This window comes from Misgurnus anguillicaudatus, chromosome 2, assembly GCF_027580225.2.
Source record: "Misgurnus anguillicaudatus chromosome 2, ASM2758022v2, whole genome shotgun sequence".
Classification (NCBI taxonomy): Eukaryota; Metazoa; Chordata; class Actinopteri; order Cypriniformes; family Cobitidae; genus Misgurnus; species Misgurnus anguillicaudatus.
Genome location: NC_073338.2, coordinates 27,608,152 through 27,631,548, shown reverse-complemented (window position 1 = coordinate 27,631,548; position 23,397 = coordinate 27,608,152). Strand labels below are relative to the sequence as shown.

The 23,397-nt window shown below is 37.1% G+C and overlaps 3 protein-coding genes across 5 annotated transcripts; all 3 read left to right on the top strand.

Moving 5' to 3' along the window:
• Positions 1-5,339: 5,339 nt before the first annotated feature.
• csrnp1a (cysteine-serine-rich nuclear protein 1a) lies at positions 5,340-12,131 on the top strand. The gene is made up of 5 exons (XM_055202261.2): positions 5,340-5,510; positions 7,772-7,949; positions 8,529-8,791; positions 9,865-10,155; positions 10,597-12,131. The coding sequence occupies exons 1-5, from the start codon at positions 5,463-5,465 to the stop codon at positions 11,515-11,517; spliced, it is 1,701 nt and encodes a 566-aa protein (XP_055058236.2). The 5' UTR covers positions 5,340-5,462; the 3' UTR covers positions 11,518-12,131.
• Positions 12,132-12,393: 262 nt separating this feature from the next.
• On the top strand, positions 12,394-18,858 carry gorasp1a (golgi reassembly stacking protein 1a). 2 transcript variants are annotated; one of them, XM_055202263.2, is made up of 9 exons: positions 12,394-12,593; positions 13,406-13,486; positions 13,694-13,897; positions 14,183-14,269; positions 14,377-14,507; positions 14,649-14,790; positions 16,241-16,319; positions 16,458-16,598; positions 16,695-18,858. In XM_055202263.2, exons 1-9 carry the CDS (start codon positions 12,531-12,533, stop codon positions 17,174-17,176), a joined length of 1,410 nt encoding a protein of 469 aa, XP_055058238.2. In that variant the 5' UTR covers positions 12,394-12,530; the 3' UTR covers positions 17,177-18,858. The 2 variants fall into 2 exon arrangements, with proteins under 2 accessions (XP_055058238.2, XP_055058237.2); XM_055202262.2 differs by having other exon boundaries at positions 12,396-12,593; positions 16,229-16,319.
• Positions 18,859-18,996: 138 nt separating this feature from the next.
• vopp1a (VOPP1 WW domain binding protein a) lies at positions 18,997-22,645 on the top strand. 2 transcript variants are annotated; one of them, XM_055202265.2, is made up of 5 exons: positions 18,997-19,393; positions 20,142-20,200; positions 21,105-21,173; positions 21,682-21,809; positions 21,907-22,645. In XM_055202265.2, the coding sequence occupies exons 1-5, from the start codon at positions 19,346-19,348 to the stop codon at positions 22,077-22,079; spliced, it is 477 nt and encodes a 158-aa protein (XP_055058240.2). In that variant the 5' UTR covers positions 18,997-19,345; the 3' UTR covers positions 22,080-22,645. The 2 variants fall into 2 exon arrangements, with proteins under 2 accessions (XP_055058240.2, XP_055058239.2); XM_055202264.2 differs by having other exon boundaries at positions 21,105-21,182.
• The last annotated feature ends 752 nt before the right edge of the window (positions 22,646-23,397 follow it).

The following is a 23,397-nucleotide window of genomic DNA, read 5'->3' as shown; positions in this document are numbered from 1 at the left end:
CTTGTGACAGCTAAAGATAATTTTTCTGACAGTGTGTGGAACACAAATTTTTTTTTTTTTTTTACATTAATACAACTTGTTTTCATACAAGCTTAGTGTTACTAACAAAAAAAACATAATTAAAGGAAATATTCAATATTTTACTATGTTCTTGCATCAACTTTGACGAATTTATACATCCATATCTTTTTTCAATGCGTACACTTAATCTTTGTACAGCGCGTCATGAATTTGTTAGCATTTAGCCTAGCCCCATTCATAGGATCCAAACAGGGATGAATTTATAAGCCACCAAACACTTCCATGTTTTCCCTATTTAAAGACTAAGAGTAAGTATGGTGGCACAAAATAAAATGTGGTGAATTTTTTAAGTGGATAAAAAATGAGAACTATATTGTATGGTGGAAGAGCACTTAGTTTGCCACCATATTACTTGGGAAACTATGTAAGAGTCTTTAAATAGGGAAAACATGGAAGTGTTTGGTGGCTTCTAAATTCATCCCTGTTTGGATCCTAAGGAATGAATGGGGCTAGGCTAAATGCTAACACATTCACATCGCTCTGTACAAAGATTAAGTGCACACATTGAAAACAGAAGGGTTTGTATTCATTTGCCTACGTTGAGTTAAGAACTTAGTATAATATTGAAAAACAGTGGTGTTTTCCTTTAAGTAAAAGCTAGATTCTGTTATTCTGTTCTAATAATTTTACATGATGCCAAAGTCCAAAGAATTTTAATGGTAAACTTTCAATTACATAACTTCCTATTGCCCAAACTTCCTCTAAGTTTGAGGCCTGTCAGAGCCTCATTGGCACTTGAGCTTCTTATGAATGAGTCTGTGGACATTTAAAGTGATGGTTGTGCATGATCAATTATTACTGTGGGTTTGTTATCAAACTGACAATATTTTAAACATTTTACATAGTCTATTTTTTAACTCAAGATCATTTGGTGTCATCATTTTAAATTTGGATGTTCTTGCATTTTCATTCAGCCCTATTTGATGATGCTTTCTCAATCTGAAGCAGGTCACTGTTCCCATGGTGACGTCAAAGCAGCGGAAGTGTGTGAAATGATGTTGGGAAATATAATAATGAAATGGGTCTTGCTGTTATGTATCAAAGTCCTGGGGGTTTACCTATTTTAGGTTGCTTTTATGGCTCACTATTCCAATATAATTATTATAACTTAAATATACAGTCTGGACCATTGTTATTTAAATAACACAATTATTAAAGGCTAAAGCAATACTACAAATAAACCATACAAATTATATTAAATAGACAACATGCATGTTGACTAATAGATTTGTTCAAGTTTGACAAATGTATCTCATCCTAGTGATTCTAAAGTAAATATAACTCAAATGTTTTATGTCAATGACATAATACAGTTTATGTAAAAAGCTATGATCCCATAATGTTTTAAACCTTAAAAGGGTTTCTAGTGTATCTATACCATGCTCTTACTATGTACAGCTACAGATTAAAAATCATACCTGGCACTAAATTACCTCACTAATTTATTATGGCAACAAAAGAAAAAATCAGAGAGTAAATATAAAAGTTCAGTCTTTTAAGATGAGTAAGTTCACGCTTAGGACAGATCCATAGCTGTTGCTGTTGAAATGCCCCATCACAAAGGCGCTGCATTAGATTTGCATCTTGGTTTTGCATTTTAAATTAGAATGTGCATCTAGATTCCACCTATATGGTGATTTGATTAAAAGTCTTTATCTCCATTGCCTCAAGTCATAAACAAACAATAGCTATGGAAATGTGGTATTTGGTATGATGTCCCAACATGCTATGACGATTCTCATGTGTTATTACGCCTAAAATACACAGAAACACAACTTTTTAACTCCCATCATGAGCACACAGTACAGAAGAGCTGTGATAGGCTGAAATCAGTGAAGAGAAACTATGCCAGCAGTTTTTGTGCCTGCAGCTTTTGTGAGGTTTGTCAGTATCTCTTTGTATATAGGCCATTTCTTGACAGAAAGTGGGCCACTTTAGTGTCAGCAACCTGAGAGCAAGGGGGAGAATGTAGGTTAACTACATATTACAAAACATCCCGTCTGTTTTAGTGCAGGGAGGAAGATTGAGATACACTGCGCTGGAAATAAGCTGACACAGTTTACAGTATAAAAAAATTTGTTACAAATTAATATGAAATATTTAAGCATTAAATAGGATGATGATTACAACAATAATGACAAATTTATTGGGTTTTGAAATAATGCTTTGCTAGATTTTAATAGAAGATCTTTTAACAATCTTTTATTATGCTGCACAATAATGTATCTTATTTTCCTGCTAAATAATATGTATTTATCTACAGGTGCTGGTCATATAATTAGAAAATCATCAAAAAGTTGATTTATTTCACTAATTCCATTAAAAAAGTGAAACTTGTATATTATATTCATTCATTACACACATACTGATATATTTCAAATGTTTATTTCTTTTAATTTTGATAATTATAACTGACAACTAAGGAAAATCCCAAATTCAGTATCTCAAAAAATTAGAATATTGTGAAAAGGTTCAATATTGAAGAGACCTGGTGCCACACTCATATCAGCTAATTAACTCAGAACACCTTTTAAATGATATCTCAGTATAGTTCTGTAGGCTACACAATCATGGTGAAGACTGCTGACTTGACAGTTGTCCAAAAGATGACCATTGACACCTTGCACAATGAGGGCAAGACACAAAATTTCATTGCAAAAGAGGCTGGCTGTTCACAGAGCTTTGTGTCCAAGCACATTAATAGAGAGGTGAAGGTAAGGAAATGATGTGGTAGAAAAAAGTGCACAAGCAATAGGGATAACCGCACCCTGGAGAGGATTGTAAAACAAAACCCATTCAAAAATGTGTGGGGGATTCACAAAGAGTGGACTGCAGCTGGAGTCAGTGCTTCAAGAACCACTACGCAAAGACGTATGCAAGACATGGGTTTCAGCTAATGCATTCCTTGTGTCAAGCCACTCTTGAACAACAGACTGGACTGCTACTGAGTGGTCCAAAGTTATGTTCTCTGATGAAAGTAAATTTTGCATTTCCTTTGAAAATCAGGGTCCAAGAGTCTGTCGGAAAAGAGGAGAGGCACACAATCCACATTGCTTGAGGTCCAGTGTGAAGTTTCCACAGTCAGTGATGGTTTGGGGTGCCATGTCATCTGCTAGTGTTGGTCCACTGTGTTTTCTGAGGTCTAAGGTCAACACAGCCATATACCAGGAAGTTTTAGAGCACTTCATGCTTCCTGCTGCAGACCAACTTTATGAAGATGCAGATTTCATTTCCAAACAAGACTTGGCACAAAGCTACGAGTACCTGGTTTAAGGACCATGGAATCCCTGTTCTTAATTGGCCAGCAAACTCGCCTGACCTTAACCCTTGTAAAACGTCATTAGTCGCGGCCCAAGTATTGTGAAGAGGAAGATGTTATATGCCAGACCCAAAAATGCAGAAGAGCTGAAGGCCACTATCAGAGCAACCTGGACTCTCATACCTGAGCAGTCCCACAGACTGATTGACTCCATGTCATGGCGCATTGCTGCAGTAATTCAGGCAAAAGGAGCCCCAACTAAGTATTGAGTGCTGTACATGCTCATACTTTTCAAGTTCCTACTTTTCAGTTGGCCAAGTTTTCTAAAAATCCTTTCTTTTATGTGTTTTGAGTACTATTCTAATTTTCTGAGATACTGAATTTGGGATTTCCTTAGTTGTCAGTTATAATCATCAAAATTAAAAGAAATAAACATTTGAAATATATCAGTCTGTGTGTAATGAAGGAATATAATATACAAGTTCTTTTTGAATGTAACTATTGAAATAAATCAACTTTTTGATGATATTCAAATGACCAGCACCTGTAAATATAATCTTTAATATCAAAACCATGTGCAAGGAATGAATACACACATCCGATTAGCATATCACCTATAAACACTAATACTACTTATATATCTCAAATCAGATAAAAATATATCAAATTTTAGTTCACCCAATGCACTATACTCAGATGTGCCGTTTGTGAGCCAGTAACCATAAATGACCCTCTTCCCCTTCTATCCTTTACTCTGAATACAGAGTTTATGGTCCATGCTTACTTTTGCTACTGTACAGTATGTTGTGCAATGTCTATGGCATGCAGTAAAATAAACTCTGCAGAGATACTGCTGTCCACTTTCATTCACTATAACATGCACTACACCACATTCTCCACTTCTGGCGCACAGTATCTGCATATTATGAAAGGATTATCAAGGAGGTGTTACAATATATTTGAAATATAATCCCCCAGTGCATTATGGACATGTTTTAACCTGCTTTCAAGTCCACTGTGGTTCTACTGTACATTATGTCCGTCTTCCCATAAGCTAAACGAGTAGAGGGGTAATGGGCTCATACAGTATGTGCCCTGTGGTTTCATTAACAAACAGATGGGAAATTGAGGTGATACAGTCAGTGAGTCAGTGTTTTGTGTACGTGTGAGAGAGGCTCTGCCTATGAAAAAAACGATGCCTGAGTAGTCTCCTGTGATGGATGTTTCACAGTGTCATTGCCATGGAGAGGCTCTTTGGTATCCAGGGAGTGTTTCTCTAGTGATTGGCTGAGTGGCTGGAACAGCAGTCTTATGTTTTTCCCTCTGCCTTTTGTCTGACCCCTATCACTGCCTCTGTTTCTAAGCCGAAACAGATATATACTGTAAAATACATATAAATGATATAGGTTGTTAGTTTCTAAAATAAGCTTGACATTTTATTTAAAACTGTATACCACAGATTATTGACCTTCTTGTTTGTATAGTCTTTATGCAAGCATTTAAAGACTTAACCAATGATCTTTTGATCTATAACTCATTTAAAACTTGTTGATGTTGCAGAATGAAAGACAATACCTGAGGTTATCACAAGACTTTGTTATCAGTAGGCTAGTACTTAAACTGTGTGGCTCTGTTTAAGTGTATGAGTGTAGACTACTACACAAATCAAACAACACTCTTAAAAATAAAGGTTATTAAAGGGTTCTTCACAGCAGTGCCATATAAGAATTGTTTTCTTATAGTAGTATATAAAACCTTCTGTTCAACAAAAAGGTTCTGTGGATGGTTCTTTATAGAACCATACAGCCAACCTTTCAATAACTTTTATTTTTAAGGCCCCTGTACTGTGTAGTAGGTATTAATGTTTTTTGAAGAGCCCATCTCAACTGATAAACACGACTTTCTCTCTCTCTCGCTCGCTCTGTATGTGTGCACGCGTCATGAGTTGTGTTTTTTGTCCTCATATTTCTGTTTACGTCAGGAAATGTGGGGGGAGTTTTCCACTGACGAACACACACTCAGTTAAACAACAGCTGATCACATCGAGAGCTTCATACTGTATGTATCGAGGATTAAGAAGAAAGACGTTATAGTGCAATCTTGATAACTTTTCACTCATCGTATGGTTGTTTCTTCTTCTACTCATGATATACGGATAGAGAAGTATTGGGTGAGTTCACGTGCACTTTTCTTCAGGGTGCATTACAGATCTCGCGGCGCTTTAACGCATAAACTACATATTTGTTTACAAAATGCCTTTAAGGGAAACGTTTACATACATTTACAATTAAAATATTACGTTATTACGGTTAACCCTAAATGGATAATGCGGGTCTTACCGTTGTTATTTACGCGTGTCTGTTGTGGTCATTCAGATCCGAATAAGTCGCGAGAGACTCAGCTTACGTTACGGAAGTTCACCAGCTGCAAATGAAACCACTACGCAAACAACGCACAAAAGAAAAACAAATAATTAAGTAGATCGATGTCGCTAAAATATCTAAAAATATCTCTGTTACTTTCTAAACAACCTGTTGTATTTTAAAACAAAATAATTAGACTATGTTTAATAAACCATATTTATTATAATAATATTGTACTATTATTAAAAACAAACATAAAAGTTAATATCCTCGTCTAGTGTTTTTCTAACAGTTAAAATGTTCATGACGTTCAATGATTGGCTGACACAACTGTATTGCACCTGCACGTGTCTCTGTCTGAACGTCATGTCTGAGATATTGCGAAAGTTAGAATGGGTGTAAATATTGTTTTTTATGTCACTTTGTAATATTTTACAGATTATGAACCTTGCTTCGGGAGAAAGGTTGTTTTTGTCTACTTTAAGTTAGGGTAGTAGTAACCTAATTTTGCCACCTGACAGCTGTCTGTTCTACAATCCACAGACTCCTCCTTCTCTTGTGTACATGTACAGAAAAAAACCCCTCTTATATTCACACCATGTGCGATTGTATAGTTGTGGTATGGCCAGATGTCCCTGACACACCTGTAATCAGTTATGTTTTTCAGTGGAAAGTTGTGCAGTGTGTTTGTTCTGTCTTGATGTGTTTGTTATTGTATATTTGTACACGTGTCATACCCCTATGCTGCACAAACAAAGACCACACTACCAAATACACAAATAAGCTAATGCATGAATTATTGGTATTGCAATGATAAAATGAACTACTGTTGCTTACTGTCTCACTTTTTATACTGTAGATCTTTATCAACTTGCCACAGTTAAGGGAAGCTGTAAATCACATGTGTTTCGCTTATGAAGTTCTATTGAGAATATGTTGTGCAATTATTTGCTATGCAGCTGTCGAACGTTAAAGTGAAACAGATGCTCTATATCTGATGCACATCTTGCACACACGAAGAAGAAACATACAGTAACGCTGCAGCATTTAATGTGCAATGCTACTTTGAGTGTCATTTTCCTCACGCAGAGGCTTCTGACTGCTATAACCTTTCACACAGTTCACTCTTAAGAGTTTGCACAGTGTTTGTGGCATCTGGGATTACAGTGCGGGTGTTTACATAACACAATCCAAAGAAAGCCAGACCTGTGTGAAAAGAGGTGAGAGAGAGTTAATGTTGTCCAGGATACATGCAGTGTGCACAGGGGCACATATCGTTCTTGGCGCATGAGACATTTGTGTAGGCTTGGTTTGACTGGATGCACTTGGAACAAAAACCAGGTGATCTGTGATGCAGATTGCTCCATCCTGTGGTGTGAGGTTGTGCTGTTCTCTCATTCGAGGTACAGAGAGTCCTCTGTGTGTACGTGTGAGAGCGTGTGTTTTTTTTTTCCACTGCACACCCACTCAAATGACTTGCGTGCTGATTTATATTTTTACTTTTGTTCCTTATTTGGGCTTTGAAATGGAGCTTTGTGATCACTGTCAAAAGTGTTTTCCCATTCTGTCCTGAACGGTATAAACAAGAATCAGGTTACATATTTGGTCATTTATTTTAGCCCATGTGGGATGTTAAGCTGTGCTGAATGTTTTTAACATTTTGTTCTTGAAGAACTCAAAACATCTCAGGAATGTAAATGACCCCAAGGGGGAGATAGAAGAAACCATTGAGTCGCTCTTGCCATCCCATAATGCTCACTAATGTAAACCGTATGTAATATGATTTTGTCACTAATGGTTTAACTGAGAAAGCAGATCTTGTGATGTGTTAGTTTTGTCCTGGTGGGGAGTTAGACCTGTTAAACAGGCTTTCACTTAGAGTAAAGATGTGAATTTTCAGTCTAGGCCAATAACAGCAAAGAGTTGTGTACTTTAAACTGAAACCTTTGCAAACTCTGTTTTCGGACTTTGCAAGTCTTTTTCATATCTTCTCATTTGAAATCGCTATAATATCTATCTTTTAAGTGATACCTATCTAATATGTCTTAATTTCTGTTTTATTTGACAGATCACCATGGCTACATTGCAGAGAGGGAGTTTAAAGAGAAAATGTGATGAAGACGATGCCATTTACTCTTCATCTTCCCCCTCATCACACTCTGAATGGGACTCTGATGAAGACGGCCTCAGTGATGCAGTGGACTATGGGCACACTGTCCCTTTTCCTCCCTGCCATCACAAGCCAAGTAAGTTTATCTCTAGTTTTTCTAGTCATGAGTCATGCGTGGTTGGCTGTCCATTTTTTGAATCATGCAGACCAACTGTTATCACCCTTTGTAAGGAGGGGTCTCCTTATCTGACTTCAGCATTATTGAGCACTGCAATTGATAAGATGAGAAACAGTTTAGGTAGAAAACTGTCGACAGAAGGGTGTTACTATGTTTGAAACTTGTAATGTTTTATAGTATATTTTAAAATAAGTAGTTGCTCAAAACAAATTTTTTTTTTTTTTTTTTTGCACATTCAGCCTGAGTCATTTTAAGCCCATAAACCTTCCAGCCATGTAATCTCATGCATATAGGCTCTGTCTACTGATTCTGCAGATTTAGAGGAAAGCAAACACTGTTATGTAACACTGGACCTTTCCACACTTTGTATTCTTGAAGAAAGTTAATGTTTCCTGTATTTTTGCATTTGTAAACTTGTCATCAAACCAATAATTATTGTCATTATTGCCTCATCAGTGCACTGACTTGTTTAGTTGTTGACAGCTCCGAAATCACACTTTTTAAAACAAAAAATAACTACTGTAGTTCTCCTTTTAGTTTCACCCATCCTGAAGAAGACGACAGAGACTCGAAATAAAGGCAATGTTCGGTTCGGCCTGGTTACAGTGTTCCTCTTTCAGCGGTGTCAAGGGTTTAGCAGTGTGCCGAGTCATGGTGGCTGCACACTGGGCATGGTCAGATGGCACACAACCTGCCAGCAGTTCACCTTGGCAGAACATGCGGTGGAGCAGCAGCGCTTGCGAATGGAGAGACTCCGTGAGCGGCATCAAGAGGAGAGACTTGAGGCCTTGAGACAGAAGGTGGGTTATTTAAGCAGTATGAGAAAGTACATGTGGCTGTGCTGTAATGTGCATATAGATGGTTTCAGCTGTAACAGCATAAACAAGCAGCTTTCGTGGTTCTCACGTAACTTCCGGTAAACTCTGCGAAGAATAAATAACAACAAAGTCCTTTTAAAGTAGTTTATATATATAGCAAGCAAAATAAACAACACGTAGATTACATAGGAACCCAAAAATGTGTTATTTTCGATGAGGTATTTGTTTAAGAGTTCAGTTTCAGCAACTAGTCAGACTATTAAACAAACAGAAACCGGAAGTAAAGTTCGGACCGGGCGCTTGTCGCGTCACCGCACGTGCGCCTGATGAAACGGTCTATAGGGACGGCTAAGGGGCATGGGTGGGCATGATGTGAACCCTGTAATCCTTCAGCCATTACTATATTCATAATGTGGCAAAGCCTTGAAAATAATGCACACCCAAGGTGGTTACGTGTTACATCGCGGGTGTGCATTATTTTCAAATAATTCAAAGGAACGTCAATTATAACTCGTATACTACGGTTCCTATTTTTAAGTCATTTGACAGGTTAGGTGTGCGGTTTACAGAAAATAATTAACATCCATGGAACAATTCTCAGCCAATCAGAATAAAGCATTCAACAGACCCGTGGTATGGACCGTTCCATCGGGCGCACGTGCGGTGGCGCGGTGGGTGTCTGGTCCGGGCTTTGCTTCTGGTTTCTGTTTGTTTATTGGTCTGACTGGTTGCTGGACTTGGCTCTTGAACAAATACCTCGTCGAAAATAATAAATGTTTTGCATTCCTATGTAATCTATGTGTTGTTTTTTTTAATTTTATTGTTCTATAAACAAACTACTTTAAAAGGACTTTGTTGTTATTTAATCTTCGCAGAGTTTACCGGAAGTTACGTGATGACCACGAAAGCCGCTTGTTTATGTTGTTACTGCTGAAACTGTCTACAATGCATTTTAAAAAATTTTGCATCTTGAAATTTCAGTGTTAAATAGTAGGCTACTAAAATATATTTTATTTACACTTGATCAAGTATCTTCATATGTTCTCTGCCTATAGATGATCATCAGTGGAACTCTAACTGTGGCAGAAGCGGCTACTTTGACATTGAGCGATGTTGCAGACGAGGATGTTGATCTTACAAATATAAAGGATGATGGATCGCTCCGTCCTTACTCTTCCAAACGCAGACGTGCGTTGTTGAGATCTGCTGGCGTGGTACGAATCGACCGGGAGGAGAAGAAGCAGCTGCAGGAGCTACGGCAATCGCGGAAAGACTGCGGCTGCCACTGCCAAGGCTTCTGTGAGCCGGAGACCTGTGCCTGCAGCCAGGCTGGCATCAAGTGCCAGGTAAATCTTTTTGCCTAGATGATGCCTTTAATGTAAGTAAGAGTATAGAGCTATAACATAGATGTAAACAGCATAGCTCATGTCCTAAGTGGCTAACTGGCTGAGAAATGTTGACTGTTGAGAAATTTTGTAGTATCTGGAAAATTAGGTGCAATTTGTGACATTGTTAGCGATAGTTCACCCAAAACTTATGTTCTCTGATTAAACACATTATTTCAATGCATTCTTTGTCACCTTAAATAACAATGTGCTTTTTATTTAACAGCAAAACATTGATAGCATTTGAGATATTAATGAGAACTCCTTTGTGTTTTTCACTGTGGGCAGTAAGAGCAGCAACGGTTATAAATGTGATAACTGAAGTGTGATGATGATGACATGATGTGATGATGAGGAAGTTTTGGTTGTTTGTTGATACATATCACCTGTCAACATTAACAGATGGATCGCGGCAACTTTCCATGTGGCTGTTCCAAGGAAGGCTGTGGGAATCCTTTGGGGCGGATTGAATTTAACTCCAGTCGTGTAAGGAGCCACTATATCCATACACACATGAAGCTGAAGCTGGAAAAGAGACTGCTGGATGAGAACTTAAACCAAAAACGCGTAATCGTCACTGAGCTGCCATCAACAGAGGAAAACAGACCTGGTACGTTTCCTAAGGAAAACAACTCTGGCCCATTCGCTTCTTTGTCACCTGGTCCAGCTTTCCACCTGAGCTCTGAGCTTTGCAGGGAGGGAGACAACAGCTGTAGCAGTGACATGACTGACACCTCATACTCTTCTTCTCTGAACCTGGACTCTGAAGCCGATGAATGTCCTTCCTCAGGGCATCCACCCACACAAGATGTGGACAACAAAGGGTTGGCTTATGTTCTCAGCTTTGAGGATTCTGATGAGGACGGATGCCCATACATCAAAGAGTATGATCGCCTTAATATGCATCTGCCAATGAACCATGATCCGTCAACAGAAGCTGCTGAAAGCATTACGGGCCTATCCACAACAGATAATGCACAGTCTGAAAGCAACACCAGTACGTCTCCATTAGAGTATCTGGATGAAAATGCTAATCAGACCATCATGGACTGTGTGAATGATCTCTATGATATCCCTCATACACCTTCCCCATCTACTGATCATAACTTGAACTGTTACATGGACCTTAGTCTGTCCTCAGACTCTGATCTGGTCTTTTTTGACAGTTTTTACGAGTATGGTCCAAGCATAAGTCACAGCAATTTTAAAGTATACGGTCATATGGGGTACATCTCGCATCTCCAGTTTCCCAGCTGTTCCAGCCCTGCCCAAATAGAGGACTCAGGTTTAAGTCTTCTGGAATCTTTTGTAGGGATTTCTTAATATCCGTCAAAAAGCTCAATATTTGTACTGAGACAAACAGCTTAAATGAGTCTTGTTCATTTGCAATTTGAATATATTTTCTATGAAAGAGAATGTAAATAGTTTATGAATGTAAGGATATTCCTTAAAATATATTTTGATTTTAATTTATTCTGTAACAATTCATGACCACAGTAAATACAGTTTGAAAACCACTTATTTAAATCAGCGTGAATTATCATTTCAGGTCAGATTTATATTTATACTGTATAAACTAAAGGCTTTCTGGTGTTTTTGTAGCGCAGTAAATTTATTTTTAAATGTATGTTTCAAATTAGTTTTCTGTTAGGGACCAGCCTTAATAATAACTCTTATTATGCCTTATTGTTTTTATTTCAATTCAGAAATTATATTTATCAAGGCAACATTTGCTTTGAGAAAATGTTATTCTATTGTTGGTATGTCCATTGTAAAAATGTATATGAATGTTTTGACATTTCAAAATGTGTCCTTTTTGTGTAATAACTAAAAAGTGAGTATTTGCAATAAAAATTTACAACATGAGAAATAAGAAATTCTTATTATACTAGAGCTGCTGGAAATAAAATGAATGAAAATAAAATGGTTAAGGGACACGAGGGTCTGCCATTAATACTAGTGAGATTATATTTAGAGTTAAATGAGATTGACCTTTAAAGATACGACAACAACCGAAACAGAGAAACTGTGTTCAATTTGCGGCGTTGTGCAGAATAATCAGCACATGATATCAAAGTATCGCGAGAACGATTCGAAGGCACAGCTTTAGAATCGCTCTCGCGATATTTGATGTCATACTCCGATCGATCTGCGCAGTGTGGTATGTCGAACACACCTAAAGCAAACATGAATCGCTCGCATCCTGCTCGATTACTCTCCCCTGTTTGCACACAGCAGCACAGGCAACATGGCCACTATGTGATGAGTAATCTCTGTCTGGGTCGTTAGTTCGTAGACATAAACAAAATAGCGAAACATACAAGCACACAAGAGCAATGGGTTTAACGCAAAGCAGCAGTGCACCGGAGGGCGGATCGGAGGGTTATCATGTGCACGGGGTAATCACTTTATTTTCCCTGTTTTGGTTTTGACATCGAGGAGCTTTGCTCGCTAGCGTACGCATTACTTTAGACCAGTTTGCCCTTAGATACGATGTATGTGTACGTGCTTTTTTACATTTAACGTGTGTTTTAATGTTCAGATTCAAGTAATTAGCTGTTTTATATTTGACATATTAGTCAACGGAATAAACCATCCAAAAATATGCTTTTAGGTTTATAAAGTTGTGCTTGAGGCTTGTTCGACATCATGCTACGCCCGAGAACCGACAGTTGGATGACGTTAAGGTGTCGCGAGAGCGATTGGAGAAATCATACAGAGAAGTGTAATTTCGAATCGCTCTCGCGGTACTTTGACCTCATCCACCTGTCGATTCTGTAAGCGCAGCATGAAGTCAAACGAGCCTATGTCAGGAACATTTTGCAGGTGGTTTTGGTATAATCCTGACCGCTCCAAAACACACTCTTTACTGTTTTAACACGTATCATTTCTCGTTTCACGATCAATCATTATAGTCTATGTACTGTTTATTGGCTGACACGATATGATTGTAGTCAAGTTAGTATCGTGCTCAGTTTCTTACAGCGCCACGTCAATGAAAGCGCAAGGATATAACAACATTACGCAATATAAATAAACATTACTAAGTTACACAGTAGATACTCATTAAACTGCACATAAGCCGACGAATGTCATTAAAATTCCCACTGTGCACAACTACAACAATCCATAAAATTCCTTTTATAAATAAAGACGCCATATATTATATATAAATATAGATATTAATGAATCAACATCATTTATTTGACAGATCCAGGAGAGCTCACCTGCAGAGAAAGCTGGTTTGGAGCCCTTTTTTGATTTCATCATATCGATTGGCAATAATCGCCTTGTGAGTTTGCATCGTATAAACATTCATTGGTAATTTTGTGTTAATAAATGTGTAATTGACAGACATTAACTCAGTGTCTTGAGAATTGATACAACATAAGTTATTTCTTTCAGAAATGTATCCGATGTCGCCTTGATTATGAATGATAATGACAGTATAATATATTATATTTCTAAAATATATTTCTGTACTGTATTATTGCACCAGAACCAGGAGAATGACATGCTTAAGGACCTCCTCAAGGCTAATGTGGAGAAACCAGTTAGGATGGAGGTATACAGTACAAAGACCCTGAGGGTCCGGGAATTGGAGGTGGTTCCAAGCAACATGTGGGGGGGTCAGGGACTTCTGGGAGCCAGCGTCCGCTTCTGCAGTTTTCAAGGAGCTAATGAAAATGTTTGGCATGTTCTAGTAAGTAATTACTGCTATTAGAAGTGTATTTTAATACTGAATAAATCATGGATCTCCTACCCTGTTCCTGGAGGGCACCTGTCCTGCAGATTTCAGCTTCAACCCCAGTCAAACACACCTGAACCTGCTAATCAAGTTGTTTAGGGCTACCTACAAATTAGAGGCAGGTTTGATGGAGTAGAGTTGGAAGTAACATATGCAGGACAGGTGGTATAAATAATTTATTTTGTTAAAAATCAGGCAGATCGTATTATTTGGATACTTAAATGCTTTCTATGTGTTTAGGATGTGGAGCCAAATTCACCAGCAGGATTGGCTGGTCTCACCGAACATTCAGATTACATTGTTGGAGCTGACCAGGTTTTGCAAGATGTGAGCAGTGAATTCTTTTCCTGAATGATTGATTTATTTTTGAAGAAAGTTATCTAATAAGGCTTTCATTCTGTGTACTGACAAACCATATTTGTATTTCCCAACAGTCCGAGGATTTTTTCTCCCTAATTGAAGCCCATGAGGGGAAGCCATTGAAGCTGCTAGTGTATAATGTTGAAATGGATAAATGCAGAGAGGTGGTTGTCACACCAAATGGTGCATGGGGTGGCGAAGGCAGGTAAAAACCCTGTAATGGATATTATTATACCATAATAAATTCCCGATCCACCAACGGTAACGTGCCTTTTGAGTAATAATTCACGTAACGCTTGAATGGTACACTGTAAATAATTTTCGAATAACGCTTTTGCCATCACAGCCTTGGTTGCGGCATTGGATATGGCTACTTGCACAGAATTCCAGCGCGCCATGATAGCCCAAAATCTGAAACAGTCTTTCCTCAGACGACTTCTGTGGCATGGACTCCAGAACCAGAATTGCCTCCAAGCGGGTTCACAGAGGCAGTTTCTCTTTTTGTTTTCACAAAAGTGTTACTGTGCGTTCACACCAGACGCGGAAGAGACGGCAAAAATGCGCTATTCGCGTGTAGTTGGACGCTTGAACATTTTGTGCGTGTGAAATTCTAGTCATTTGAGACATTCACGTCACGTGTAAATTCAAATCAAGGGAGGGGCTTATATAGCTCAAATTGAGTAAACTTACCAGATTGTTTGACCTCCTCACTCACTTTCTTCCAAACAAGATCCTTTTAATTCCTGTAAAAGTACATATATGTCTCATGATGATTGTCCTTAATTAGGGATGCACGATATATCGGCCGACATATCGTTAACGGCCGATAACTGCTTATTTTTATTTATTGGTTATCGGTCTGATAGCAAAATTAGGCCGATAAAAGAAAGCCGATAAATGATGTATTATTTTGGTCTTTTGAACCACTTCACTTGCTCATTGCTGGCCATGTGGAGTTTTGATTGGTGCTTTCTGTGACATAGCACGAAGATGACACGTGTTGCGGGCTTAAGAAGAGTATGTTAGTCTAGCGCAAAGACAAGATGTCTGCAGTCTGGGAGTTTTTCATTGTGAAAATAATATGAATATTTATCAGCCTATATATCGGTTATCGGCCCAAAAGAATTATCGGTATCGGCCAAAATTTCCATATCGGTGCTTCCCTATCCTTAATTGTTGTTATGTTTTCTGCCTCTGCTCGCTTCCTTTAATCACGTCACTGCTAGAGCAAGGTCCTGATTGGTTAACGCGACCCAATTTTTCAACTCGCGTGGATCACACGTCAACGCTCAATTTGCGTGTACCGCACCATTCGGGCTTGCCGCGCAGCAGGGTGCCTATTCGTGTCTTTGCATTGACTTAACATGTAAATCACTCGCGCTTGCCGCCTCTTCCGCGTCTGGTGTGAACGCACCATTATGGAGTGCTAGAAATGTACGTTTGAGAATCATCACTCAGAGGAGCTGTATGTAACATTGATTCTAACGGCTAAACTTGGTACCGCTGTGTCTAAATCTAAAATATTGGAGACTTTATTTTCCCTGCCCCCATCTCGAGTTGCCAGACACATACAGGAGCACAAATGAAGATTGAAAGCATAAGTATATCTGCTCATTTTTACGTTTCCAATGTTTTTTGTTTTCTTGCAATTACAAACTCACTCGTGTAGATTTTTATAACTCAATCTATGGCTTATTTTAGAGGTTGCATCCACCAGAGGTTGCATTTATGGGCCATTGCGGTCTTATGTAAGCAACCATGACAACTGGCAACCAAGCTGTTGAAATACACTATTGGGTAAATTAACCTACATACAGCTCCTTTAAGACTCACTAAAACTGACTTGAGACTTGACTATTTGTCTAATAATACTAAAAAAGGCACTACTAACTGAAATGAAAAAATAACTTAAATGCATATTCCTTGTTGTCCCTGAAGGCAGAATCTGGAGGGTCAGTAAGTGGCTTGGATCATGACACCCCACTGCCACCCCCTATTCAGAGAGTCATGGATCCTGGTAAGCATCAGACTATATCCATCTTTTTTATGGATCTTTTGATTTTTAGAGACTACATTTTTGGCTTAAATAATTCAGTAGTACATACTGTAAATTATAAAAAGACATTGTCATATATCAGATCAATGTTTCCTTCAGGGTTCTCAGATCATTCAGAAGTGGCTATGATGAATTCAGAGGGGTATGACATGGCCGACCGACTGGACCTTTCAGTTTCTTCCATTGACATGACAAACACGTCTCTGGCTGTCCAAGAGGACGTTGACATATCGGGTGTCGGTGAGATCGCTTTGCCAATTTAAGGTGAAGTCAACCAATAGAATTCAATCTCTGAGCCCAACTATAAAATGTGCAAAAATGTTTCTGTGTTTGCAGAGCATCTACAACGCAATGAGGTTTCTCGTGGGAACCTTGAGGAGAATGTTACTGAGAAATCGTCTGCTGCAGATTTTATCTCCTCGGTTGCAGCAGACCTTTCACCACCACCTTCAGATATTTCTTACCCTTCTCTCTCACACTCTCATTTTCCACATCTTCCTCTTGATCATAATCTGCCAGTAGACATGGAGTCTTTGGTGAATTCTTCAATCCCATCTCTGGACTCTTCCATTCCTCCTATAGACATATCTTCCCTGCTTATTGACCCTGCCCTTCGTTTTGACCCGACTGCAGATGATCCCGTACAACCCAACGAATCCTCAACTTTTCCCCCAGAATACGATGGTGTCAAACAAAGTTTTTCTGATGAGCCATTGGCCAGCAGTTTAGGTGAGGGCAGAGTGGAAACTGTTTCTTCTGACCTGCTGTCTTTTGATTCTCAAAGTGCAGAAATCAAAGATGAAGCTGCTTTTCAGTAGCATCCCTATCAGGGTCTTCCTTTGCATCTTGTTTACGCAGCTGCGCAACAATCATTGGGCGCGTGTTTTTAAATGGCTTTGGTACTGCTAAAATAAGGTTTTGGACTTTGCTGAAACAAAGATTCTCATACTGTAGAGTGTCGTTTATGAATGTTTGTGCAATTTAATTTCCTTTTTATTTTCCTTTACATTTGTGGGCAAGTAGTTTGGATGATTGTATAGGCTATTAGCATGTGATAAGGCCATGTATTTTAAATTCCATAGATCATAATTTAGAACAGTGGTTCTCAAATTGGGGGCCCCAGTTTATTATAAAATACATAAATTTATCATAAATTCTGTGTAATTAAACCTCAGAAAAATAAGGCTACTATCCAACAACACTACATTGTATAATTTAATATGTTTTGTTAATTTCAAATTTTAAGTTTTGGAATGTTTTATGTCATAAATTATCTTTGTTGGGGTAAGAAGGGATGCACCATCTGTACACAAGGGGGGTGCACGCCAAAAAAGTTTGAGAACCACTGATATAGAAAATAATATTTTATTGAAGTTGTGATAATTTTTAGCCTGATTATTTAAGCTTATTGGTTTTATATGTCATGAAAGGTTAGAAGTAGAAGCCTAAACCCATTAGTACTAAATATTTGTTGTCGTTTTGTTGCTACTACATAATTGGATATGGGCTGTATTTTTAAAAACTAATCTAGTGTAGATTACCATCTATTTGTTAAATTGACCTATGCTTCACTTAGTAATCCAAAGAAAGGCTTTTTAATACACTGTGACATAGAATATATCCCATATCACAGACAAATATTGTCTTGACATTGTTTTTGCTTTGTTACACCAAACAGTTTATCTTTTAGTAGGACAGCGTTTCTCTTTTTCTGTATTGTAAGAATTATGTTTTCAGCAAAGTACAGGTTTTTAATATTGGACAAGGGTTTTTTATTGGTTTGGTGTTTGTAGTGCAAACCAAGTGTTTTTCTACTGGCTGATTATTGAAAGGAGTTTTATGTGATTTTAGCATCTTTTTATCACAAATATTTCTTTTAAAAGTTTGTTACCTGGTATGTGTGCTTAATGTTGTGAAAAGTATTGTTATATTTATGCTTAGCATTTCGTTTGCTTTCTTAAAAAATTGATATAGGTAAAAGAGTAAACAATGTACTAAACACTAATGTCACAGTAATATATGCTTTTGAGACATTGAGTATTTTGGTTTACATGTGGTTGGTAATTTATTGATCTATGCAAATATTGTAAAAATGCCAATGGAATGTATGTGGTATTAATATTGAGTGTAATAATTACTGCCAACAGTAGTATCATGCCCAATGTTGCATTATTTTTTACTACTACTACTACTACTAATTTGGTGAAAGGAATAGTTAAGCAAAAAATACCTCATAGCGTTTTGTCAAATATTTTACAGTTTTAGATGAATGTAGGATTAATACATAGGTTTATGTAGGCTAATTGAATCCAGCAAATACATAAGACAGTTCTTTATTCGACAATTATATTTTCTTGTTAAATGAGAAGAAACAATGTTGTTTTAAATTGGACTTAATGCATAGAATATCAAATGTATATTTTTGTAGTTACGAAGTAACTAAGGGTTTCTGGCAATTTTGAAATCGATTAAACACTGGCAATAAAAGATTGAAAATTTCCATGGTTAGTTTTTGTGTGTTTTTGTTGTTGTTATTGATCTGGTATGGAAACCGAATCCAGTGTCCTTACGGTAAATAAATCAAATCGAACAGCTTTTTATGTGTAGCTGCTGCCACTGATCATTTAATATTGATCAGTGGTAGCTGCAGTTTCTTTTTACATGCGACTTTAAGACCGACCGACTTGTGACGCATGGCTTTCAAATCGCTCTCGCGATACTTTGATGTCTGCGCAGCGCCTTTTGAAATGTAATGTGATGTCCTACTCAGTGCGACCACTGTATAATGTGAACGTTTGGAGAATATGGCAGGCAGATCCAAGACTCTAATATTGCTCGATAGCTAATATTAAACATGGATCGACAATCTACCTGCTATTCAACGAGCATATGCGATATCAAACTTCTGCATGTGTTTTGTTTGTAACTTTTTAACTTGGTTTTTACTTCGAATAAAAATATAGGAACGCTGTAAACTTAAAAACAGAATGCTCCAATTATGCTGCATCCTGATTGCCATGTGTTTAATTGCCGAGGTGAGTAGTATTTCATTATGCAGCCCAAACTTTATTTTTTAGATATCTTATGGATGTTTACAAAGTGTTTCTGTCTCCAAAATGTTTTTTGTCTAACGTTAATTTTTACTTATATACTGGGCTAGTCATTGTTATTTATCATCAGATATCAGAGTTTGAATCATAAATCTCTTGCTATTTAATTATTTAATGTTTTTTTACATTGTTGTTATTACACACGCTTCTGTCGAGCGCACAACACAACGTTGTTTATTGTTGTTCTCCAGCGCAGAAACAATAAGCCCTTTGTAGGTTATTTGTTATGAGCCATGTGTGCAGATGCAGTGTTAAGCTCTGTTTATGACAACAGGCACAAATAAAAATCTTGATTTGTTTTATTTTGAAAAAAAAAAAAAAAACACACGCATCAAATGTAATTAGTCTATTATTTTACCTAATATTATTACTTAGTAATTATTATTATTAATATATTTGAGCATTCAGTTATTGAACAATTGTTTCATAATGTGCAGACATTTGTCAGAACAGTAATATAAAACATGAAAATACTATAAACATGATATTGATTTAATAAAAGATTTATTGAATATAATAATTTATTAAATATTTGATGGTAAATTAATATTGCCTTTTTAATCAACTTGAATGTTTTATGTTTTTTTATTATTATTTTCTACAAATGTTTTCAATTGTATAATGTTTCACATAAAAACAACATGAAAATTAAAAACTATATCTTCTTTTGCAGACAGTTGCTGAAAAAAAGTATTGTTGGTACTTTGAAGAAGGTTATCCTGTGTACTTTGTGTAAGTATAACATCTAAACTAGGGGTCACCAACCTTATTGTGAACAAGGACTACCACAATAAATAAAACATTATGGAGGGGTACTTTTTGATTTAGTCTACTCAAAACGTTCTTGTTTAACTTATTGATTTTATTTTATTTTACTTGATGTTTTATTGTTTAAAATGTTAACAGACACAAAAGAAGCCAAGCTTATATAAAAAATATGTAATAAATAAATATTACAATTGAGACTATAGAATGTGCTTTGGCAGACACCTCACAAATTCGGTGCGGGCACCATGTTGAAGACCACTGATCTAAACACTTTAGATGAAATATTACGGCAGACATTTGTGAGCCTAAGGAAGGAAGATGTGGAAGCCAGGACACAATCACTTACATAGCAAACAGCTTAATAAAGGTTTCATTCATTCACATGCATGCTGAAAACACTGAGAATTAATTAAAGTGAGAAACTTTTCTCCCATTACTTGTTTCAATAAGAGTAATTTATCAGATGTGCTCCTCTATACCCATCCACTGACAAAAAACCACAGGAGGTGAGGTACACAAACACTTCAGTCTTCACACCAAATGTGCAGATTCATTCATTTGCAGCCACACCAGACCAAACTTTGTGCATCTTTATTACATTTAGTTCAAAACACCAAGAAGCTTGCTTTTGCTTTACATTTGTGTTTAACCATACTTGTGATCTGAAGCAAACCGTATGAATGAAAATTAGAAGTGATTAAATCTGTAAATCTGTCTGACTATGTAACAGTTCACAGCTTATTTCTATTGTAAGTGTATCTGAATTAATATTTTCAACATGTTTCGGTGAGAACCAGCCTTTTTTAAAAGGCCTGATGGGCTACAAGAACTAAAAATATATATTTTATATATGTGATGTGTTTTATAGATGCAAAACTTATGAAGACTGCTGCGACACACAGTGCTGTGTACGAGCACTTTCCATCCAAAGAATATGGTATTTCGGGCAAGTCACTATTTATTTGAGTTATTTTGCTATTTAGTATAGACACATTTGATTTAAATTATGTACAATACAATAATTGCAAGGTTTATCCTCCAGAAGGGCTGTATATATGCGGTCCTCAGTTTTTAAAGTAGTCGTTTCAATTTTAAATGGCACCTTCCAAACTCAAGCATTGCCCTGCCTGGATATAAACCATTAATTTTGATTTAAGAATAATTTTAAAATGTACCACCAATGATAATTCACTCTATGGATAGTGGACATTTTCTTCATAACTAAAAAGGACATTTAGCGTCTCTGCACTGTCAGAAAAATTATCAATAAATGGTCCCTAGCGTTCACTGGGGCAGTATCCTTTTAAAAAGTTCACATTTGCACCCCTAAAGAGTTCAGATGTACCCCGAGTATTGCTCCAATGAGCTAGGGACCATTTTTTTCAGACAATGTTATTAGAAATGAGACTGAAGGTGATCTTTAAGGGCTGTTTTGTGGTCTGTAGGTTGCTGCTTGTGATTGCAATCGCCATCTGTTGCGGTGCTGGCTACTTTATTCGCAGACGTGTACACACTTTCTCTGACAGGCCTGATTTCAATGTGACCTTCACCAGACACCCCATCATCTCAACGGGTAAACCAAAATGCAATAATTCCATATTAATTTAATCACCAACACTAAACCTTTACATTATTTCATGATCCTCTGTGTGTCCATGATGGCCCTGCAGGACTGGGACAGTCTGGCTTTTACGGGGAGTCCGAGACTGCTGTCATTTCCACTGCCTATCCAGTGCGTACTCACCCTGGTCACATGACTGCGGTGTACTCGGCCCTGCCGCCCTACTACTGCCAACCACCTCCTTCCTACGATCAGGCTATACGAGACTCGCAGAAGAAATAAACAGAAGAAGAAACACATGAATTAGAGACATGACAAGATCAAACAAACTTAACACAGGGAACATTGTTTTGACTAGAAGAGAAACATCTGCAGACTGAATTCAAACTTTTCCATTTACCTTTCAGGTTACAGGAGTGTTGTAAAGTGCAATGTTAAGCTTTCTATGTCAGGACTGAAATATGCATTACAGTACATGCACATTCTATACAACATACAGTAAAAGATAGCTCCAAGTAGATTTATATAACAATAGTTACATGAGTTTCATGTTGATAGCAACCAACTGCTTGCTGTAAAATAAAGTGTGCTTTAAAATTTCACATCAAATCCTACAAAAAAACTAAAAAACTCAAAAACTAAATCCACTAAAAGCATGCTCATCATTCATCAACTCTAATAAATGTTGTCTGTCTTTTTTGCAGACGTTGGTTTGTTAACTTTTGTTTATTAAATGTTTTTTATTAAATATTGTTGATTATGATTTTCATACCAGAATCAGCGACCTTCATTGACAAGTGTGCTTGGCACACAAGGTCATTAACCCCTTAAAATTCCTTAGGAGGGACACCGCAAAAAGCTAAACATGTCACGTATTTTGGAAAGCTGAAATTCTTGTTATTTGAATTATGTAAACCATTTTAAGATACAATCAACAGCAGGTACAATTTGTGTCCTTTTAGGCATTTTTTTAGGAATGCTAAGGGGTTAAAGCTTTCAGTATGCACAAATAAATGCAACAGAAGACATGAATAAAGAAATACAAATATAAAAAACAACTGTCAGAATAAAACATATTCTATGATTTACAAACATATTCTATTTACATATTTACAAATGCCATACTGTGCAAGGGGTGCCTAAAAGGTTACATTTGAGATTATACACAGTAGAATTGTGGATTGTACAACATGTTCTTCTTCTGTGTGTTTTGTATATATTATTATATTTAAGTCACAAAATGTGCCCTGATATTAGCTTTTTTGCAAAACATCCCTTAATATATATTAAAAGGGTTGTCATATATATTTATATTGTTTTATTTTATATCACCGTCCTCAATTGTTCTGTAAATTTAAACGGTTATATTAGGGAATACATCAAATACATAATTTGTATACTGTATGATTTATGAATCTTCAAGAAACAGTTATTACCACCACACGATGGCGCTGCAATCTAAAAATCTCAACCGCTTAGTTTCAAATACAGATTTTTTTCAACAGTATTTACGCATAGCTGCCAACTCTCACGGAATTGACCCCATTCTCACGCTCTCACGCCACACATCTATTTTCTCACGCAGGCTCCTGCCCACCAT